The sequence below is a fragment of the Poecile atricapillus genome, chromosome 23, assembly GCF_030490865.1.
Source record: "Poecile atricapillus isolate bPoeAtr1 chromosome 23, bPoeAtr1.hap1, whole genome shotgun sequence".
NCBI lineage: Eukaryota > Metazoa > Chordata > Aves > Passeriformes > Paridae > Poecile > Poecile atricapillus.
In genome coordinates, this window is record NC_081271.1 from 1,181,784 (window position 1) to 1,200,732 (window position 18,949).

Consider the following 18,949-nt stretch of genomic DNA (forward strand, 5'->3'; position numbering starts at 1 on the left):
TCCAGCTCCATGCATTATATTTGCTGTTGGAGTTGCCAAAGAAGCCGACGCTCCAGCAAACAAATATGAATGCTTTTTCTTTTTTTTTTCACTCATGAAAAACAGAATTGCAGAAGTGATAAATGTGGTGCCAATTACACAGTTGCTTAATTATGTAACGTAAGTAAAACCAATACATAACTCTCCAAAATGTTTGGTAAAGAGTTGCTTCATGCAGTTCATCATTTTCACTTGTAATGAATTACTCGAATCCACAACTGGCTGAAAGCCTCAATTAATTTTTTACACTTGGCCCATAATAAAGCAATAGTCTAAATTAGTATTTAATTTACTTACAAGAGTGTCACTTTTTGTGCAGAACAAGCAGGACTGGGTGTCATTTCTGGGGCCGTTAGGCTCAAAGCTGCTGCTTTATGGCGTGCACAAAGTTCAGCTCCCAGCCAGGGTTCAGGGGAGCTGTGGAGGGGGAGGTTTGCTCAGGATGGACCAGAAATCACATCCAGGGATGCTGAGACCCTCAGGGATGGGTGCAGCCAGGGCTGAACCATCCTGTGAGAATTTCTGACCTCCCCAACGTCAGGAGGGCATGGAAGTGCTGGAGCAAGTCCAGAGGAGGCCAGGAAGAGGCTCAGGGGCCTGGAACAGGCTGGGAGAGTTGGGAATGTTCAATCTGGAGAAGAGAAAGTTGTGTGGGCCCTTCCAGAGCCTTCCAGGGTCTGAAAGGATGACAAGAGAGCTGGAGCTGGGACTGTTCATCAGGAACTGCAGGGGCAGGACAAGGGAGAGTGGATTCAGACTGCCAGAGGGCAGGGTTAGATGGGATATTGGGAAGAAATTATTCCATGTGAGGGTGGGGAAGTCCTGGCACAGAGTGTCCAGAGAGGCTGTGACTGCCCCTGGATCCCTGGAAGTGTCTGAACCACCCTGGGGCAGTGGAAGGTGTCCCTGCCCATGGCAGGGGGTGGCACGAGGTGATTTTTAACGTCCCTTTCCCCCCAAACCACTCCCTGCTCCCGTGAGTGGCGGGGTGAGCCCAGGGCTCTGCAGCTCTGCCCTCCCACCCCTCAAATCCCCTGTGCTGTGCTGACAGCCCTGCTCCCCCCTGCAGGTCCAGGGCAACGGGCAGCAGAGCGTGGAGAAGGCCCTGAAGCTCTTTGCTCAGCTGATCAACAACAAGGTGTTCCTGCTGACCTTCATCCGCACGCTGGAGCTGCAGCGCAGCTTCTCCATGCGGGACCGCGGCAACGTGGCCTCGCTGATCATGACGGGGCTGCAGGGCAAGCTGGAGTACGCCACTGATGTCCTCAAACAGCTGCTCTCAGACCTCATCGAGAAGAACCTGGAGAACAAGAACCACCCCAAGCTGCTCCTGCGCAGGTGAGGCCTCCCAGGGGCTGGCACGGCCATGCTGGTGGGGCTTTCGAGAGGAATTTCCTCGTGGAAAAGTCTGGAAGGGGCTGCCCAGGGAGGTGGAGCAGTCTCTGAATGGCCTGGTCTTGTTGACATGGTGGGGTTGATCTCAGATTGGACTCGATGCTCTCAGAGGACTTTTCCAAGCTAATTAATGCCAGGATTCTGTGGTCTGAGGGCTCTGCAGGGGCTGGTGTTGGAAGGGAATCTCTGCTCTCCATGGAGATTTCCCATCCATTTCCTCACTGCCCCCAGGACAGGGTTTAGCCTTGCTCTGGGAGCTCACAGATGCCCAGAGAGGGTCTCAAACCAGATCCTGTGTCTGTGCCTGGCAGGAGAGCAGCATTTGTGTGCCACAGGAGCTCCAGGGTGGATTGAGCAACTCACCCAAGGCAGAGCTGGGAAGTGGCAGCAAGAAAATAGGAAAAAAAATGTGCATTAATGTGGGGCAGGACAGTGGGCACAGGGAAAAGGCTCCCCCCGTTCTCCACGTCCTTGGGGGTCCTGCAGAGCCTGGTCTTGGCCAGCGCTGCCCCTCGGCTGTGCTGGGGCTCTGCTGGCACCACACTGGAGAGAGAGGAGGATTTCACAGCCCCAGGAAAATTTCAGGGGTCCCTGCAGCCACAATGAATATACTTGACAGGAAATTGCTTCAAATCTGGCTGTGTTTGCGGAGGCAATAACTCATCTTGGCAAAGGAAGCCGCCTTAATTTCCCCCGTGGTTTGACGAGTCGCTGGGAAGGCGTCTTCTGCCTCAGCCATCAATAATGGCTTTTCCTGGTGCTCCAAAAAACACAGGGATGGTGCTGAGAGCTGTGCCTGCTCCTCCCTGCACAGCCAGCAAGGAGCCAGGGCCGTGGGCTGTCTGTCCTTTGGGCTGTCTGTCCTTTGGGCTGTCTGTCCTTTGGGCTCTCTGTCCTGTGGTCTGTCTGTCCTGTGGGCTGTCTGTCCTTTGGGCTCTCTGTCCTGTGGTCTGTCTGTCCTTTGGGCTGTCTGTCCTGTGGTCTGTCTGTCCTGTGGGCTCTCTGTCCTTTGGGCTGTCTGTCCTTTGGGCTGTCTGTCCTTTGGGCTGTCTGTCCTTTGGGCTGTCTGTCCTGTGGGCTGTCTGTCCTTTGGGCTGTCTGTCCTTTGGGCTGTCTGTCCTTTGGGCTGTCTGTCCTGTGGGCTGTCTGTCCTGTGGGCTGTCTGTCCTTTGGGCTGTCTGTCCTGTGGGCTGTCTGTCCTGTGGGCTGTCTGTCCTTTGGGCTGTCTGTCCTGTGGGCTCTCTGTCCTGTGGGCTCTCTGTCCTTTGGGCTGTCTGTCCTGCTCCAGGATTTACCCATTGCACAGGGAACCCGGATTTTCCCATAGATTGGGCATCTACCACCGGTCTGGGCAATGTGAGCCAGTGTTTCACCACCCTAATTAAAACTCCTGCTTTATATCTACTCTGAATCTACTCCCTTTCATTTAAATCTTTATTCCTTTGTCCTGATACTCCAGGTCCTACTAAACCTTGGGCTGGAGACCTGTCCCAACCCTGTGCCCGCCTGTTCCAGCCCAGCCTGGAACTCCTTGCTGTGACTTAATAAGGAGTGATCAGCCATGAAGTGAAACACTATTTTTTGAAATGTTTTGAGCTCTCTGGTGGCAGCAGTTGATAACTGACACTCAGTTCTTTCCCTCTTTCTTCCTCGCTTTCCCCTCTCTTTCTTCCACGACTGCCCCTCGCGGGAGACAGCAAGAAAGTTGACGTTAAATCAAACAGCTGCTCTGGTTGCTGGCAACAGCAGTTTGGAGACCTAGATAGAGCAGGGAGAATTAATAAAATACATATTTATTTTTGAGGTTCTCTCAGCTCGTTTTGTTTAGGTTTGTTTTCTCGCCGGTGCCTCAGGAAGCCGGCGGAGCAGCCACGGCTCCTTCGGAAAATCATCTCTGGATGGTGCTGTGCCCTCCTGCTGTGGTCAGCATGAAAAGGGCTTGCTCCAAGGCTAGGGATTCTCTTCTGTCCTGGTAATCTCCAGGAGCTTATTTTTATTTTTGGAGCAGATCTTTAACAGCATCCAGAGGCCGGCGATGGCACAGAGCGGTGCTGGAAGGGGCAGCTCAAAACCTGGCAGCAGATTTGGGGGCTCAGCAGATTTGGGGGCTCAGCAGATTTGGGGGCTCAGAAGATTTGGGGGCTCAGCAGATTTTGGGGTTCAGATGTGCAGGAGAAAGGCCAGGCCTTGGGCTGTGAGGCAGCTAATTGGGAGACTTGCTAATTCTTCATTTAATATTCTATTAACAAAGTAGTTTATTAAATTAATATTCCCTCTAAAGTCCTGAATGCATTATGTTCTGACATTTTCCCCCTCTTTGGTGGCTTGTGTCACTGCCTCTCCATTTTCCAGAGCTGTTTGGAAGGGTGCTGGTGCTTCTCCTCTTTAATTGGGTGCCTGAAATATTTCAAACGGGAGAATGATGTGTGTGTCAATTTGTAGGATGAATTTTTAGGCAGTTAATCAATTCAGGCTTAAATTCTTTGGGGATCTGCAGACATTTTCACGAATTCCTGGCAGATGTTGCCATCCTAGGAGATGATGGATGATGTGACCCCAGGTCTGTTGGCCGACTGGTGTCAGTTTTTGTTTGTTGAAATCTCTGGCTCCTGTTTATTCTTGATCTGCTTGGCTTTGGAATCAAGCCCTGTGCTTCTTTGGTGTGTGCTTGTAATTCCACTCGGAATGCTGTGGGGATTCACAGCAAGAGGCAGTGCCTCGTTTAAGGGGAAGAATGGGGAAAATGGGTCTGGAGTGAGATGTCAGGGAGGAGGAGGAGTCCTGGTTCATGGTGAGGGCAGAGGGATCAGTCCCCAGAGGAAGGGAAGCAGGGAATTGCACTCATCCCTCTTTGTGTGCTGGAATTTGGACCAGATCCTGGTGCCGATGAGGGGAAGGCTGGTGGTGCTGAGCCTTGGTCACACTGGCCAGGGACATGGTCACACTGGTCAGGGACATGGTCACACTGGTCAGGATGGTGGTCACACTGGTCAGGGACATGGTCACACTGACCCAGGACATGGTCACACTGTCCAGGGACATGGTCACACTGACCAGGGTGGTGCTCACACTGGTCAGGGTGGTGGTCACACTGGCCAGAGACGTGGTCACACTGGCCAGGGACACGGTCACACTGGCCCAGGACATGGTCACACTGACCAGGGAGATGGTCACACTGGTCAGGATGGTGGTCACACTGGTCAGGGACATGGTCACACTGGCCCAGGACATGGTCACACTGACCAGGGTGGTGCTCACACTGGCCAGGGACATGGTCACACTGGCCAGAGACGTGGTCACACTGGCCAGAGATGTGGTCACACTGGCCAGGGACACGGTCACACTGGCCCAGGACATGGTCACACTGACCAGGGAGATGGTCACACTGGTCAGGATGGTGGTCACACTGGTCAGGGACATGGTCACACTGGCCCAGGACATGGTCACACTGGCCAGGGACATGGTCACACTGGCCAGGGACATGGTCACACTGGCCAGGGACATGGTCACAAGTGTCCAGGCTGCAGCACAGCAGCTCTTCCCTGCACGGGGCTGGGGCTCCAACATGAGACACCCCGCAGCCACCAGAGCCACCCCATCCCAGGAAAAGGGGCTGTGGAGCTTTAAGGAAAGCCTCTGGGTCCTGCAGAGGCAGCGTTAAAAACTATCATTAGGAGCCATTGTATTTAAATTAGAGATAATCTCGGGCACAATGTGGAGAGGACACTGGGTGGGACTGGGGAGAAAGCTGCAATTTCGCTGCCATTGTCACTCGGCTGTCCCTGATTGCCAGGAACTGCTGCAAATCCCAGTGATTTACTGAGCCAGGCTGTAATTTGCACCACGTGCGAGGAGCCGAGTGTCACCAGGCTGGCTGTCACTGTCCCCAGCGGGGCTGGCAGGGGCTGGCAGCTGGGCGCTGGCCTCCTCCTGCTGCCCCAGGAGCTGTGCCAGCCGCAGCTGGGGGGGCTCCGTGGGTGATGTGTGCCCTCCTGCCTCCCCCAGGACCGAGTCGGTGGCCGAGAAGATGCTGACCAACTGGTTTGCCTTCCTGCTCCACAGATTCCTGAAGGTAAGGAGAGCTGGAGCTGCTCTGCTGTCTCACCCTCCAGCCACCCCCGGGGTAAAACTCTTCCACCAGGCTCCAAAAGATGGAGGAGCAAGGAGGGAGAGGTGGGAATTTGCTCTGGCGATGCTGCTGCTCCATGCTCACAGCCTCAGGTGTCCCGGAGTAATTCCCACCTAAAGGAGGTTCTGTTACACCTCTTTGGGACCAAAGGGAAATTCTCACATCTCCATGTCTCGTCTTTCACAGTTTTAAACTTAATTTGTGGCTTTGGAAGCCCGGCAGAATTCACTCCAGGGGAGTGAACAGCGAGATGGAGATCTCAAATTCCCATTTTTTCCAGCCACACAGATTCAGGAGGGATTTGCCCTGCCAAAGACAACCCAGCCATGGAGCAGTGGAGCTCACTGTGCTCTGCAGGAGCTGCTGGGGGCCAGCAGCTCCACACGTGTGGATTGAGTCAGTGGGATGAGCCTGTGCGGGGAGGAATCCTGAGCCAGTCGGGGCTGGGAGCCCCCTGTGAGCTCTGGTGTCCTCCTCTCGTGCAGGAATGTGCTGGAGAGCCCCTGTTCATGCTCTACTGTGCCATCAAGCAGCAGATGGAGAAGGGCCCCATCGATGCCATCACGGGAGAGGCGCGGTACTCCCTGAGCGAGGACAAACTCATCCGGCAGCAGATCGAGTACAAGACCCTGGTGAGTGCCAAATCCTGCTGTCCCTCAGCTCTGCTGGCCCTTGGAGCAGGGGACAGGAGGTGGGATCACCTGAGGTGTGAGGGTTGCTGGGCAGTCAGGAGCTGTGGCACAGCCAGGAGTGTCCCTGGTGTGCAGGTTTGGGGATGCAGGTGTGAGGGGAATGTTTTATCTCCCTGTGCTCGGGGCACTGCCCTCCTGCAGAGAGTGAAAATGGACAGCCAGGGCTCCTCTCTCAGCAATAACTATATAAACATTATAGATGCAGTAGCAATGATGCATTTAGGGCTGCAGTGGGGTTTTTTATGGGAAGAGGTTGTTGTGACATGTGGTTACACTTCTCCTTTAGAGCGTGCTGTGGTTCTTCTCTTGCAGATCCTAAACTGTGTGAACCCAGACAATGAGAACAGCCCTGAGATCCCCGTGAAGGTGCTGAACTGCGACACCATCACCCAAGTGAAGGAGAAAATCCTGGATGCTGTGTACAAAAACGTCCCCTATTCCCAAAGACCGAGAGCTGTTGACATGGATTTGGGTAGGAGCTGCCCTGCCCGGTGGGAGGGGATGATCAGAGGGGCTGGGGGCAGATTCCTGCTGGGGTTTGCAGAGCTTGGTGACCGTGGCTCTCCCCTCTCCCCAGAGTGGCGGCAGGGCAGGATCGCCCGGGTGGTGCTGCAGGACGAGGACATCACCACCAAGATCGAGGGGGACTGGAAACGCCTGAACACCCTGGTGCACTATCAGGTGAGGCAGCAGCCCCTCTGACAGCTCCCACAACAGCAGGAACTTCATTCCCGAGTGTCTCCTCTGCCCAGACAGACAGGGAGGTCACGTTTGTGTGATAAACCAGAAGGGTTCCATGTGCTTTAGCATTAGGGGGGAAAGCAACCTTGACACGGAGCTCAGAGGAAGCAGTAGAGTTGAAAATTGGCTAAATGAAACCTGCCAGCCGTGGGAGAGAGGCAGAGGGAGCTGTGAGGGGCTGAGCTGATGCTGCTGGAGATGAGGGGCCTGGGGAGGGGCTCAGGACTTTGTCTGGGGGTCTGGAACAGCCTGGAGCAGCAGGGGAGGGATAAAATCCCAGGATAGTGGAGCCAGGCACTGAAGATGTGCCTGGGTGAGACGACTTAAGAAATTCTTGCCATCCTCAGCTTCTGGATAGGGCAGAGTCTGTTGGAAAGGGCTCCTTACAGTGTGAGAGATGGGAAGAGTGGGAGCTGAGGAAGGTTTGGATAGAGGGAATCAAAGCAGAAGGTGGGAGGAGAGGTAAGGAGGGGGCTGAGGAAGGTTTGGTTGCAGGGAATCAAAGGCTTTCCCTCGCAGCCTGTCTGCAGCGCAGGATAACTGCATTAATTGGGACCTGTAACCTACTCCTGTCCATCACCACCTCCCCAGAAGTGTTTAGTATTTAATCTGGCATCTCTCCCTGTTTATCCAGCATCTCCAGTCCATCAGCCTGCCTCACGCTGGGGGACTTGAATGGGAGCCAGTATTGACAGGAGCCCTGCAATCAGGAGCGAGGCAGGAGAGTGCCATCAATATGCACAGTGCATGTTAAAAAGCACCTCCAGGGTCAACTTTTCCAAGCAGCCCCCAGGATTTAAACACAGATTACCGTAAAATGTCAGAGGAGTTGCGCAGATTAATTCCATTGTTCCTAAAAATCTGTTTTACCTGACAGTTGCAAGGGATTAACCAACATGCAGGGAAGCAGCGAGACTTTATTATGCCTTGATCTTTAAAAGTCATCGTGAGGAAGTCACAAGTGAAAGCTGTGCTTGTCTGATGTGTGCTGGATGCTGGGGGAGGGAGCACTTTCCTTCCAGTGCCTGTGGGAAAACCTGAGCCAAAAGCTTCCCCTTAAAATAAACAAATTCCTCGCAGCACTCGAGATGCTGCAGCTCTCGCTGCCATTTGAATGTCAGGTTTGCTCTGGAAGAAAGGAGAAGTTGGCAGCCAAGCATCCAGCCCAGGTAGTGACAGGAGCCTGCCTGCTCTGGCCCGAGCTCTGCTCAGCCCAACGGAGCTGTCTCAGTCATTAAAGAGAAGCCAAAATCTTTTCACTTGTCAAGGCGAGGCTTTTGCCAAAATCTAACAGCAATATGTCTATTTTTTATTATATTTTTTTTTGCCATTCTTAGCAGTTTGGGGTTCTTTCTGTTGGAGTAAATGTTTTTCTTAGGTATCAAAAATACAGATACTCCAGGACTACACAGTGAAACAAGTGCCTGGGTAAAGGTCCAGCATAAGGAGGGTGTAAAGTCAGTGGAGTTCCAAGTGCTGCTGTGTCACTGTTTAACAGGAGTGTGACACATGAACCAGGTGTGGTTCAAGCCATCAAAATAAATGTGGATTTCCAGAGGACTGGTGAAGGTGATTTCTAGATTTCTAGGACAGAAATGAAAGCTGCTTTGTAAAGCTCTGCCCATCTTTTATTCAGAGCTGTTTTGTCTTTATTCTGCTCCGAAGGCAGGGAGATCCCTGGCTTTGCAGACGGTGCTGGGAGATGCTCGGCCCAGGTTCCCATCCTGCAACTCCAGGTGTGTCCCTTGGACAGGTGGTGGCACCTGGGAGGCTGCAGGAGGGGGCAGAACCCTCCTGCTCCTCGATTCCCTGCTCCTGCTTCCTGGGATCCATCCCCCACAGCCCCATTCCCGCAGCTCCAGGGCTCCAAACCACCCTCCTCCTCCTCACTGTGCCCTGAGGGTGCTTATTTAATCCCAAGGGTTTCCCAGCTCCGCACCTGGCTGCTGCATTTTGACAATGTTGCTTTTGTTTTCTGCATTAGAATCACAAAAATACAATAACTGATCAAATGCATTTTTCATGGGAAGCCTTCACATACAAAACCCAAATTGGAATTAAAGAGAAATATTCACCTTTCTAATAGTTTTGAAGCACTTCATGAAATTACAGAGAGAGCTGTGCACCTCCTGCTTATTTCTTCATTTATAAAAATAGATGTGTAGCTTAAATAAGTGTAATTCTTTGTTAAATTCTCTGGAGCTGTTATACATGGCAAGGAATTGTATTACATTTGTGTTGTATCCTTTTGGTTTCACGGCTATTAAACTCCATGGGAGAGTCTTACCCCGTGTGGTTTCACTCAGGAAAAAATGAAACACTGAATTTAATATCGAATGATTTACAGTGGCTCACGCAGGGTTAACCCAGAGGCAGCAGAGCATGAATACCTGTCAGCCCCTGCGAGTCTGGAGAGGCCAGGAGACCAGGAAACTGCTTTAAATGAAAAATTAGAAGGAGAAAGGGAAGGTTTGGGTGGAAAATGAGGCTTAGGAGGTGAGGTCGGTGTGGATGTGGAGCTGGAATCGTCATCGCGCCCTCGCTGCTCCACGCAGACACAGCTCGGTGGCCTGGGCTTCCTTCTCCCCCTCCCAGGTTTCATTTTCCCCGTCTTTAAGGTGTTTTGTGGCCCGTGTTTCCAGCTTGAGGAATAATCAGAATATTTATAAAGCTGTAAAGCAGGCAGGCAGCTCGGAGCGGGTCCCGGGGGTGCCGTGGCAGCGCGCGCGAGGAGCGGCCGCGTGCTCCACCTGAGGCTGATCTGCAGCTGCTGGGGCTGAGCTGACAGCAGCCATTTCACCCAAAATTTAGAGAGTGAGAGGCTCTTTTGTGTGTGTGTGTGTGTGTGTGTGGAATTTTTAGTGCCTCTCTCCCAGTTAAGCACAGCCCTGGTGGAAATGGATCCGGCACGGGAGCAGCCTGGGCTCGGGTTTCTCCCTGGTGAAATGGAGCTGAAGTGGCAGCTAATAACAGCCTAAGAAAATAATATCAGCACTGATCACTTCTTCCACTGACTTAATAAATTGGATGAAGTGAGGCAGGAGCAGCAAAGGAAATAATGGAGGTGTTTGGAGTGTTTTGCTGAGAAAAATCTCACCTTTGTGCCGCAAAAACACACGTAACTATTATTTCCACGATCGCCAGCAATAATAACAACTCGGATTTCCATGGATCCTTTCATCTGGCTGGAGCCCAAAGCCTTGGAGGCGGCACAGGTCGTTGTGTGCAGCTCACCTTGGTGCTGCAGGTAGCACACAAACCCCTGGAGCTGCTGGGGGAGCAAAACACCTCCATTCATAGGGTCAGTGCTGAGTCCATCACGAGACTCCTGGCAAATAATGCAGGATTTAGCCCCAAAAAGCAATTCCTGCAGCAGGAAGAGGCATTTCTTTTGTGTTGAGCCTCTAAAAAGTGTCTGCTGGGGCCTGGCAAGCTGTGGTGACTCTGTGCACCCTCACTGTGCTGCACCACAGGTCACAAGTTCAAAATTAAAAGCCACTCAGGCCCACTCCCTGGAAACCTGCAGATCCTTAATTAAGGGGAATAAGTTAGAAAACTTCCAGTGACTACCAGATTTATAGGGAGGATAAAATTAAACATGGCTACTAAAATCTGCTGTAACAAAACCTTGTTAGCGCTAATGTTCATTTATAGTTTGACTTCCCAGTGTTTAATTCCTTCTCTGGAGCAGTAAAGGGATAACAATTAAATACCCTGAAAGATGGCTTTATGACTTGCTCTGCTGTAAATCAAACTCTTAAAGTTCGTAAAAATTGCTAAAATAAAAAATGGTTTAATAGGAATGTTTTATGGCCCATAACGTTATTACAGCCCTTTTATTCCCTCTGCATTGTTACTTTAATTGGATCACAACAATTCTTGAGATTCTCATTTTTATTGGGTAAGGCATAATCTTAAATCAGAACGACCAAAAGCATCTTCACCATGTCTTTTGATTTATCCCTCATTTCCTTCAGGCTCTTCCCAGCACAGGGCTCAGCCAGGCTGGGAATGTGCCCTGGACTCCCCTTCCCAGGATTTGCTGGATCAGCAGCCAGGGATCACAGAGTGGACAGGGAATCCCCCTGACCTGCTCCTGCTTTGCCTCCCCAGGTGTCAGATCGCTCCGTGGTGGCTCTGGTTCCCAAGCAAACCTCCTCCTACAACATTCCTGCCTCTGCCAGCATCTCCCGGACTTCGATCAGCAGATATGGTAAGAAATGGGATGGCTCGTGGACAGACACTGCTGGGGAAAAAGCAGCAGCTTCCCTCAAAGAACCACCCAAAACAAATGTAAATCCAAACAGAAAAACATCCTTAGCTGCTGGTTTGGATTGCAAAGGCTTTTCCAGAACAACAAAAGGACCAGGAAAGGTGAGAGGAGGGAGAAGGAAATGCCAAGAACAGGAGCAGCCTTTGGGAATTTAGGGCTTGGGAAAGTTTCAGAGGCTCAGAGGGCGTGGGTGGTGCAGGAGAGGATCTTTGAGCCCTTGTGAGCAGGGCTGCACCACAGATGAACCCCATTCCTCCCCAAGTGCAGGAGCCTGAGCTCTGAGCTAATGGGTCACAAATGGGGAAGGGCAATCTTAGCACTGAGTGCAGGGATGTGCACACCTGGGAATTCCTGATTTGCATAATAGAAGGGCTCAGCACATTCTAGAGGGTCCCTGAAGATGCTGCAGCCTGAGAAAATGAGCCTGTGAGGTGCCAGGTGCACGCTTGGAACACTAAATCCACAATAATTGTAATAATAGACTTCCATAAAAGGCAGCAGTGGCAAAATCTCTCGAGTGCTGATCTTTCATTATCGTTCATTTCACAGAGTGTTTTACCAGCAAAAAGTCTCCTGACAAACCCATCTCCTCCTCTTGTTTATAGCTCCCAAAATAATGTTGGTTTTTAGCTTGAGTAAGTGTTCTGAGGAGCCAAAACCAGGGCAGTCTTGAGGTAAAAAGCAGGAGAAAAGGGCATTTCTCCCTGCCAGGTGTAGGCCCACAGAAATCCAACACATCCCATAGCCCAGGTGATGGAAAAGCCAAGGCTGGGTCTCACAAGCCGAGCCCTCAGTGCTCATTGATCTCTGTCAGCTGGAAAAGCTTTTGCAAAGCACCAATCTGAGCCATCATTGCTCATGTTAAGATTAATATTTCTAATTGTGCCGGCAGAATTTAAATTAGATACTTATTTACTTCCCCTGTTATATATCAGTACAGAGATATGTTTAAAAATAGAATTACTGCATGCTTCCTGAGCTGTCCCCCTGTCTGTCTCCTTAATTATATCAGTTGGAGCACTCATTTATCTAAGCCTTAATCAGGGATGAAAATCCAGCTACTTTGGTAATGACTTGAGTATTTCCCTCAGCTGATTTACGATCGATCCCCGCGCTCCTGATGAGGAGGGTGAGCAGTGAATTGAAGGCTAAACTTGAGAAAATGCACGAGATTCCCAGAGAACAAAGAAATGTAGCAGGAGGAAAAATCCAGCAAGGCCCGTTCAGGCTCCTCAGCTTTGTGTCTCGGCCTGGAGACGCTGGGGATCCAGGAAGGGACATTTTTTGGGAAGTGAAATATATAAATAAATGTGCCACATCCCCCCATGGTTTCTGATCAATTAAGGGAGAGTTGTCTGGTGCTCTTTGAGCTCCCTTTTCCCTGCAGGGACAGCAGGAGGCTGGAGCTGCTCGGTTCAGGGATGGCCCAGGGTGCAGGAGGCCTCAGGCTCTGCTGTTGATGCTCAGCCAAGTCCTCATTGCTCTCCTGAAGGCCTCAAGGATGAGCTCAGCAGCTTCTCCTGCCCTTGGTGCTCCTCATTATTTACAAAATCCTGGAATCAGGGCTCTGCTTCTGCAGGAGTGGGTGCCCGGGGTTAGTGTGACAGTGAGTGGGGGAGTGAGCTGCGACTCAGGGAGGATTTCTGTGTGGATCTGTATGAGGAGTTCACACCAGGAAAAGCTGGGAATGGGGCAGGAAAGGCCATATATGGGAGGGAAAAATAAGCTCAATTCAGAGTTGTTTTGTTGAATGGAGACCAACACAGATTTTTGGCAAACACCAAATTTTGACTGTGCAGAACAAGAACACGAGCAAAGCGAAAACATGGTGGTTTTCCAGTTCATTTCCCCACCAAAAAAAACCCAAAAAAAACCAACAAAACAACCCAATGCCAACAATTTGGGGATTATCAGACGTGGTGAGGGCACTGAGGGAGGTGCAGAAGGGTTTTGCTGTGAGCAGGCTCTCTCCCCTGGCTCAGACTCCACGTTCCGCTACACCGGGAGCCCTGACAGCCTCCGCTCCCGCGCGCCCATGATCACCCCCGACCTGGAGAGCGGCGTCAAGGTCTGGCACCTCGTCAAGAACCACGACCACGGAGACCAGAAGGAAGGAGACCGGGGCAGCAAGATGGTGTCTGAGATCTACCTGACCAGGCTCCTGGCTACAAAGGTAACTTGGGCTGAATTCACGGGGGGAGTGCACGGTGAGGCTCATCCAGCGGTTCTGTGCAGTCCCTGTGATGCTCAGCTCCAAGGCTGGCTGGGTTTTGGGATTTGGGGTTTGGGTTTTGGGATTGGGAAAGTCCTGGAGCAACAAAAGAAGCACAGCCCAGATTTCCTCACGCTCAAGGCAATATCTGCAGTTCTCCTTTTTTTTTTGCACGGTGTTAAAACACAAATTGGTGAATGCAGCAGTGCCTGGAAATATTTACCCATTTCCTCGATCAGACACGGTTTTTCTGCCTTTCCCCACGTGCTCATCAGTGTGGATAACACAGCTGTGCTTTGGAAAGCAAAAAAAAACTGTTTCAGGTTAGAAACAAAGAGTAAATGAGTGAGTAGCTGCAGGCTGGAGCTTTCCCCTGGGATCCCCCAGCAGCGTTTGAAAAGACCCTGACCTTGGTTATTCCCATGGGATCTGTGATGCCACTTTTTGGGGTTGGTAACATCTGGTGTCCCTTCCTGCCACTGCTGCTTGGCCAGGGGAGTGCCTGTCCCTCCCCTCACCCCCTGGATTGCTGCTCCTGTCACCAAAACTGCAGGAAAACCAGAAACTCTCCAACAACATCTTTTCAATATTAGAGAATTAGGTATTTATTCTGGCCATGATGTGCAATAGAAATTATTTCATTCACACATGCCTGGGTTGTGCAGTGAAAATCATTCTATCACATATGGGATTTTTACCCCATTTTTCACATATTTATACATAAAACCTCCAAAGACATTCACATTCACTGCTTCTAAATTGCACAATTCTCAGTATTTGATTTCCTATTGGCTATTGATCCTTTCAGTGCTAATTTGGCCCTCATGCTTTGGTTCTCTTATCAATCATTTCCCAGAGCAGGTGTCTCTGATCACACCAGGGGGTGATGTTTGTTAATGTTCATTTATCCCCTCTGCATCTTCTGGCTCCCAGAATCTCCTTTTTGTTGGTTGAAGCCCATAAGGCCTCACCCAGAAATTCTCAAACCCTCGGTGAAACAGAGCCTTTTCAAGAGAAAACTTCAACTCCCCCCACCCTGATCAAAACCCTGAATAAAAGGACATTAAGGAAACATTAGGAGTTGTCTGATTTGCCATCCTGCTGTCAGGGCACGCTGCAGAAGTTCGTGGATGACCTGTTTGAGACGCTGTTCAGCACGGTGCACCGTGGCAGCGCCCTGCCCCTCGCCATCAAGTACATGTTCGATTTCCTGGATGAACAGGCAGACAAGCACGGCATCCACGACACCGACGTCCGCCACACCTGGAAGAGCAACTGGTAACTGGAGCCAGCCCCCGGTGTTCAGTGATTCTGGGTGGAACAAAAAAAGATGTGGGGAATTGTTTTGGGAAGGGCTGGGAACAGCCAAGTGCTGAAGTGGGTGAGGGACACAAAGCTGGGCTGCCCACGGGGTGTGAGCCTGGGCTGGGCTGCTGCTGTGGTGTTCACAGGATCATAAAATCCTGAAATATTTGGAAGGGAAGAGAGGGATAGCCTGGCTATCTCAGAGTCCTCTGCCCAGGATGGGAGCTGGACGCTGCCCTCAGGCTTTTGGGCTTTGGAAAGAGTGGGAAGTAAGGCTGCAGTGCCTGCCCTGTGCTGCCTGCCCAGCCCTGCTGTGCCACAAATGCCAGCACTGGCTGGCAGGGGAGAGCTCAGCCACTGGCTGCACCTTTCCCAGAACTTTGGGAAGCACCTGGAGCATTTGGGAATCAGCAGGAGGTGGCACAGGGAGAAGGAGCCAGCTCTGCATGCCCCAGGCATGGGCTGCAGCCTCTCCAAACCCTGGGAGCTCTCACATCTCTGCCTCTGCTGCTATTTTAGGATTAAAACCTCCGTGGGTTGGAAATTTACCTCTGCAAGAAAGAGAAAAAAGCACAACAAATGGTTGTTCCCTTAAAGACCTTGTATTTTCCCCTGAGTCCCTCGTGGTTTAAAAGGCCTCTAATCATCATGGCTGCAAAAGCTGGTTCCCTGCTAAGGCAGTGGGAAGCTCAAAACAATTCATTTAAAGCCTAAGAAGAGGGAGGTATTGGGATAAAAACTGTAGAATCAGAAGAAATTATGAGAAAAAAGAAAACAATGACCACCAGAGTTTGGTCTGCCAGAGCTACCAGGCCCCACCAGGCCTGGGCCCTCCTTCTCCCTATCTCAGCTGAGCTGCAGCATTTCAGAAAGGGAATTTTGGTGACATGGATGGACATTTTGGCCCCTGGAGAGGGTAAAAGCAAATGGAAGTTTGGAAGAGGGTGCTGGGGTGGCTGGGGCTGAGCTGCTCTCCTGCAGCACTGCAAGGGTTAAGGCTGCAGCCTTCATCGAGCTGGAGAGACAGAGAGAGCTGCGACTTGAAAGGTAATAGAAAGCAGCAGCTGCTTTTTTGATCCTGCTATACAGCCGAAGAAAAAAAGGAATAATAATTCCCCTTTGATTGCAAAGGCCCCGGGATTTGGGGACAAAGCCTGTGATTCCTGCTGCCGGCTGGCGGTGCCGGAGCGCGGCGTGGCCGGGCAGCGCTGATCAGCACCGGGGCTGCCCTGGCTCAGCTCACACCACAGCCCTGCTCTATCAGCTCCTCCTAAGAGAGGAGCTCCTAGCCCTGTTCCTACTCCTAGACTGCCCAGCCCTGCCCTCCTCCACTGTTCCGTGTGGGATCCGAGCCCGAAGCGGCTGCCCAGCATGGCAGGATCCATCAGCAGCCATCTGGGCAGCACTGGGCTAACTGGCCTCGGCCCAGCTCCCTTCTAAATTCTTCTCTTATTCTTCCCACTGTTTGTGTTCTGCCTGGGAGCACCATCCACAGCAGGTGCCCTTTCCTTGCCTTTATCTTCTCATTTCATTTTGTTTCTTGCTTTCCCTCCCAGCCTCCCCCTCCGCTTCTGGGTGAACGTGATCAAAAACCCTCAGTTTGTGTTTGACATCCACAAGGGCAGCATCACGGACGCCTGCCTCTCCGTGGTGGCCCAGACCTTCATGGATTCCTGCTCCACCTCGGAGCACCGCCTGGGCAAGGACTCCCCCTCCAACAAGCTGCTGTATGCCAAGGACATCCCCAGCTACAAGAGCTGGGTGGAGAGGTGAGGGCAGCACGTGGGAGAGGGGTGCAGGGTGCTCTGGTCCTGCCTGAAACCCCAGGGACCTCAGAACAGAGCACCCTGAGTGGAAGGGAAGCACAAGGACCATCAGCGATGCTGCAGGGTGGCTCTCAGCCCCGCCAAGCATCGCTGCTCTTGTTTTCAGCTCATTACAGCCCAGAATCCGGTTTTGCTGGATGTAAGCACAAAGCAAAATGATGTTCTTATCCCTGCAGAGCTCAGCTTAAATCCCAGGGGGAACAGGGACATTTGGAGCGTTCCTGTCTCTCATTTTTCCCCTGACTCCTGGTTCCTGCAGGTATTATGCGGACATCGCCAAGCTCCCGGCCATCAGCGACCAGGACATGAACGCCTACCTCGCCGAGCAGTCGCGCCTGCACGCCGTGGAGTTCAACATGCTGAGTGCACTCAACGAGATCTACTCCTACGTCAGCAAGTACAGTGAGGAGGTGGGTGTGGGCAGCAGTGTCCCCTGGAGTGATGGTGTCCCCTGGAGTGATGGTGTCCCCCAGTCCATGGTGTCCCCTGGAGTGATGGTGTCTCCTGGAGTGATGGTGTCCCCTGGAGTGATGGTGTCCCCCAGGCCATGGTGTCCCCTGGAGTGATGGTGTCTCCTGGAGTGATGGTGTCCCCTGGAGTGATGGTGTCCCCCAGGCCATGGTGTCCCCCAGGCCATGGTGTCCCCTGGAGTGATGGTGTCCCCCGGGCTGTGGTGTCCCCTGGAGTGATGGTGTCCCCCAGGCCATGGTGTCCCCTGGCCCATGGTGTCCCCTGGGGCGATAGGGCCCCATGGCACATGTGTGGGAGTGCAGATGTGGTGCTGGGTTGTGTTGGGATCCCTCTGCTGCCTCCCAGAGCTCCTCACCCTCCCTTCCCTGGATGCAGCCTGACCGGAGCTGGCTCCGCTCCTGCCCCGCTGTTCTCTTCATGCACAGAGAGGTTTGGGTTTGGCCTCACTTGTAGCATCCTCCCCAGGAGGACTGAGAGCTAAAACATTGTGGGAGCACCTGGATACCTCAGCTCTGGCATGCACCCAGTGCAGTGGAAAATATTCATGACCCATCAAATCTCCCCAGAAACCCCAGTGTCCTTTGGGAACAGCATGGCCCAAATCCCTGTCGTGGTGGCACAGGCTCCTGTTTGCAAAGGCTTCCTGGCAGCCTGAGCTCCTTTAATGAATGCATCACTTGAAACCAAGTTCTCGCCATCTGTTCCACCCCTTCATTTCGCTGCAAGAAGAACCGATTTTGTAATTATGTCCGTGAAACGGAAGGGTTTTGTCATTGAACTGCGTGTAGCCATTTGTGATACAACGCCACGGCTATTTTCCCATTAGGGTTGAAAAATCTCATCACTTTCCTGCTAAACGAGACAAGAAACGTGGCACCAGAGTGGGTTTTGTTGGGTGGGTATCGAGGGGTCCAACAAACCAATGACAGCCAAGTTGCTTTGCTATTTATTGGGATTTCACACCTCCCCATTTGGAGTTGCTCATATCTTGCTGTCCACCCACCTCTCCCACCCCCTCTCTCACACTGATTTCTCTCTCTGATTCTTTTTTCTCCCCCTTTTCCTGTTTTGTCCCCCAGCTCATCGGAGCCCTGGAGCAGGATGAGCAGGCTCGGAGGCAGCGCTTGGCTTACAAAGTAGAGCAACTCATTGGGGCCATGTCCTTCGAGAGCTGAAGAAAGGTCACGGACAGCAAAGGGCAGAGGATCGCACGGACTCTCGGGAATTTGGAGGGAGAACAAGCAAGGAAAGCACTGGACACACCCCTCAAGGCTCCTCTGGAGAGAGCAGAGCTTGGCCCAAGGACTGGCCGTGTTCAAAAATCATACAGGATCCAGTTTGAAAGGGCAGGAAGGGAAGAAGATGAATCATCTCAAAGTCCAAGCAAGGTGGATCATTTTTTCGAGCGTACGTGGAAAGAAGGAACCTGGAAAGTCTGGATGTCTCCACGACTGCTGCTTTGCATGAAAATTGTTTAATGTATATTAGAAAAAAAAACTTTATTTAAAGGTTTTTTTTTAAAAAAAAGAAAAAGAAAAAGAAAGAAAAATTAAAAAAAAGAAAATAAATAGAGCAAAAACCACAGAGGCCATAGAGATAATCCTGGCAAGAAGGATCAGCTCTGAATCCTGTCCCCGAGAGCCTTCAGAGGACACGGCTCAGGCATTCTGCGAACGGACTCTCACGCCAATTGGAACGTCTGGAAAACCAAAATGTCTTCGCTTTGGGTTCTTTCAACAAATACGAGCACAACTTTGCACCACACCTTTTTCCACAAGAGAAAGAGCAGTTTTGCCCCAAAATAGTCCAGTGGCTGAGTAACTTAGAGGCACTAGGAGGAACTTTACTGGAATTGCAAAACCATCA

The 18,949-nt window shown here is 51.6% G+C and overlaps 1 protein-coding gene across 2 annotated transcripts in view; it reads left to right on the top strand.

The window, feature by feature from the left end:
• The window catches only part of PLXNA2 (plexin A2), a 149,024-nt gene extending 130,392 nt beyond the window's left edge, over positions 1 to 18,632 (top strand). For both annotated transcript variants that reach the window (XM_058855947.1, XM_058855948.1), the window contains exons 22-32: positions 1,109 to 1,377; positions 5,440 to 5,506; positions 6,049 to 6,195; positions 6,568 to 6,727; positions 6,833 to 6,936; positions 11,110 to 11,209; positions 13,252 to 13,442; positions 14,590 to 14,759; positions 16,343 to 16,555; positions 16,872 to 17,022; positions 18,163 to 18,632. In XM_058855947.1, coding sequence (XP_058711930.1) covers positions 1,109 to 1,377; positions 5,440 to 5,506; positions 6,049 to 6,195; positions 6,568 to 6,727; positions 6,833 to 6,936; positions 11,110 to 11,209; positions 13,252 to 13,442; positions 14,590 to 14,759; positions 16,343 to 16,555; positions 16,872 to 17,022; positions 18,163 to 18,258 — 1,668 coding nt within the window. In that variant the 3' untranslated portion in view covers positions 18,259 to 18,632. The remainder of the gene's footprint in view (positions 1 to 1,108; positions 1,378 to 5,439; positions 5,507 to 6,048; positions 6,196 to 6,567; positions 6,728 to 6,832; positions 6,937 to 11,109; positions 11,210 to 13,251; positions 13,443 to 14,589; positions 14,760 to 16,342; positions 16,556 to 16,871; positions 17,023 to 18,162) is intronic.
• Positions 18,633 to 18,949: the final 317 nt, after the last annotated feature.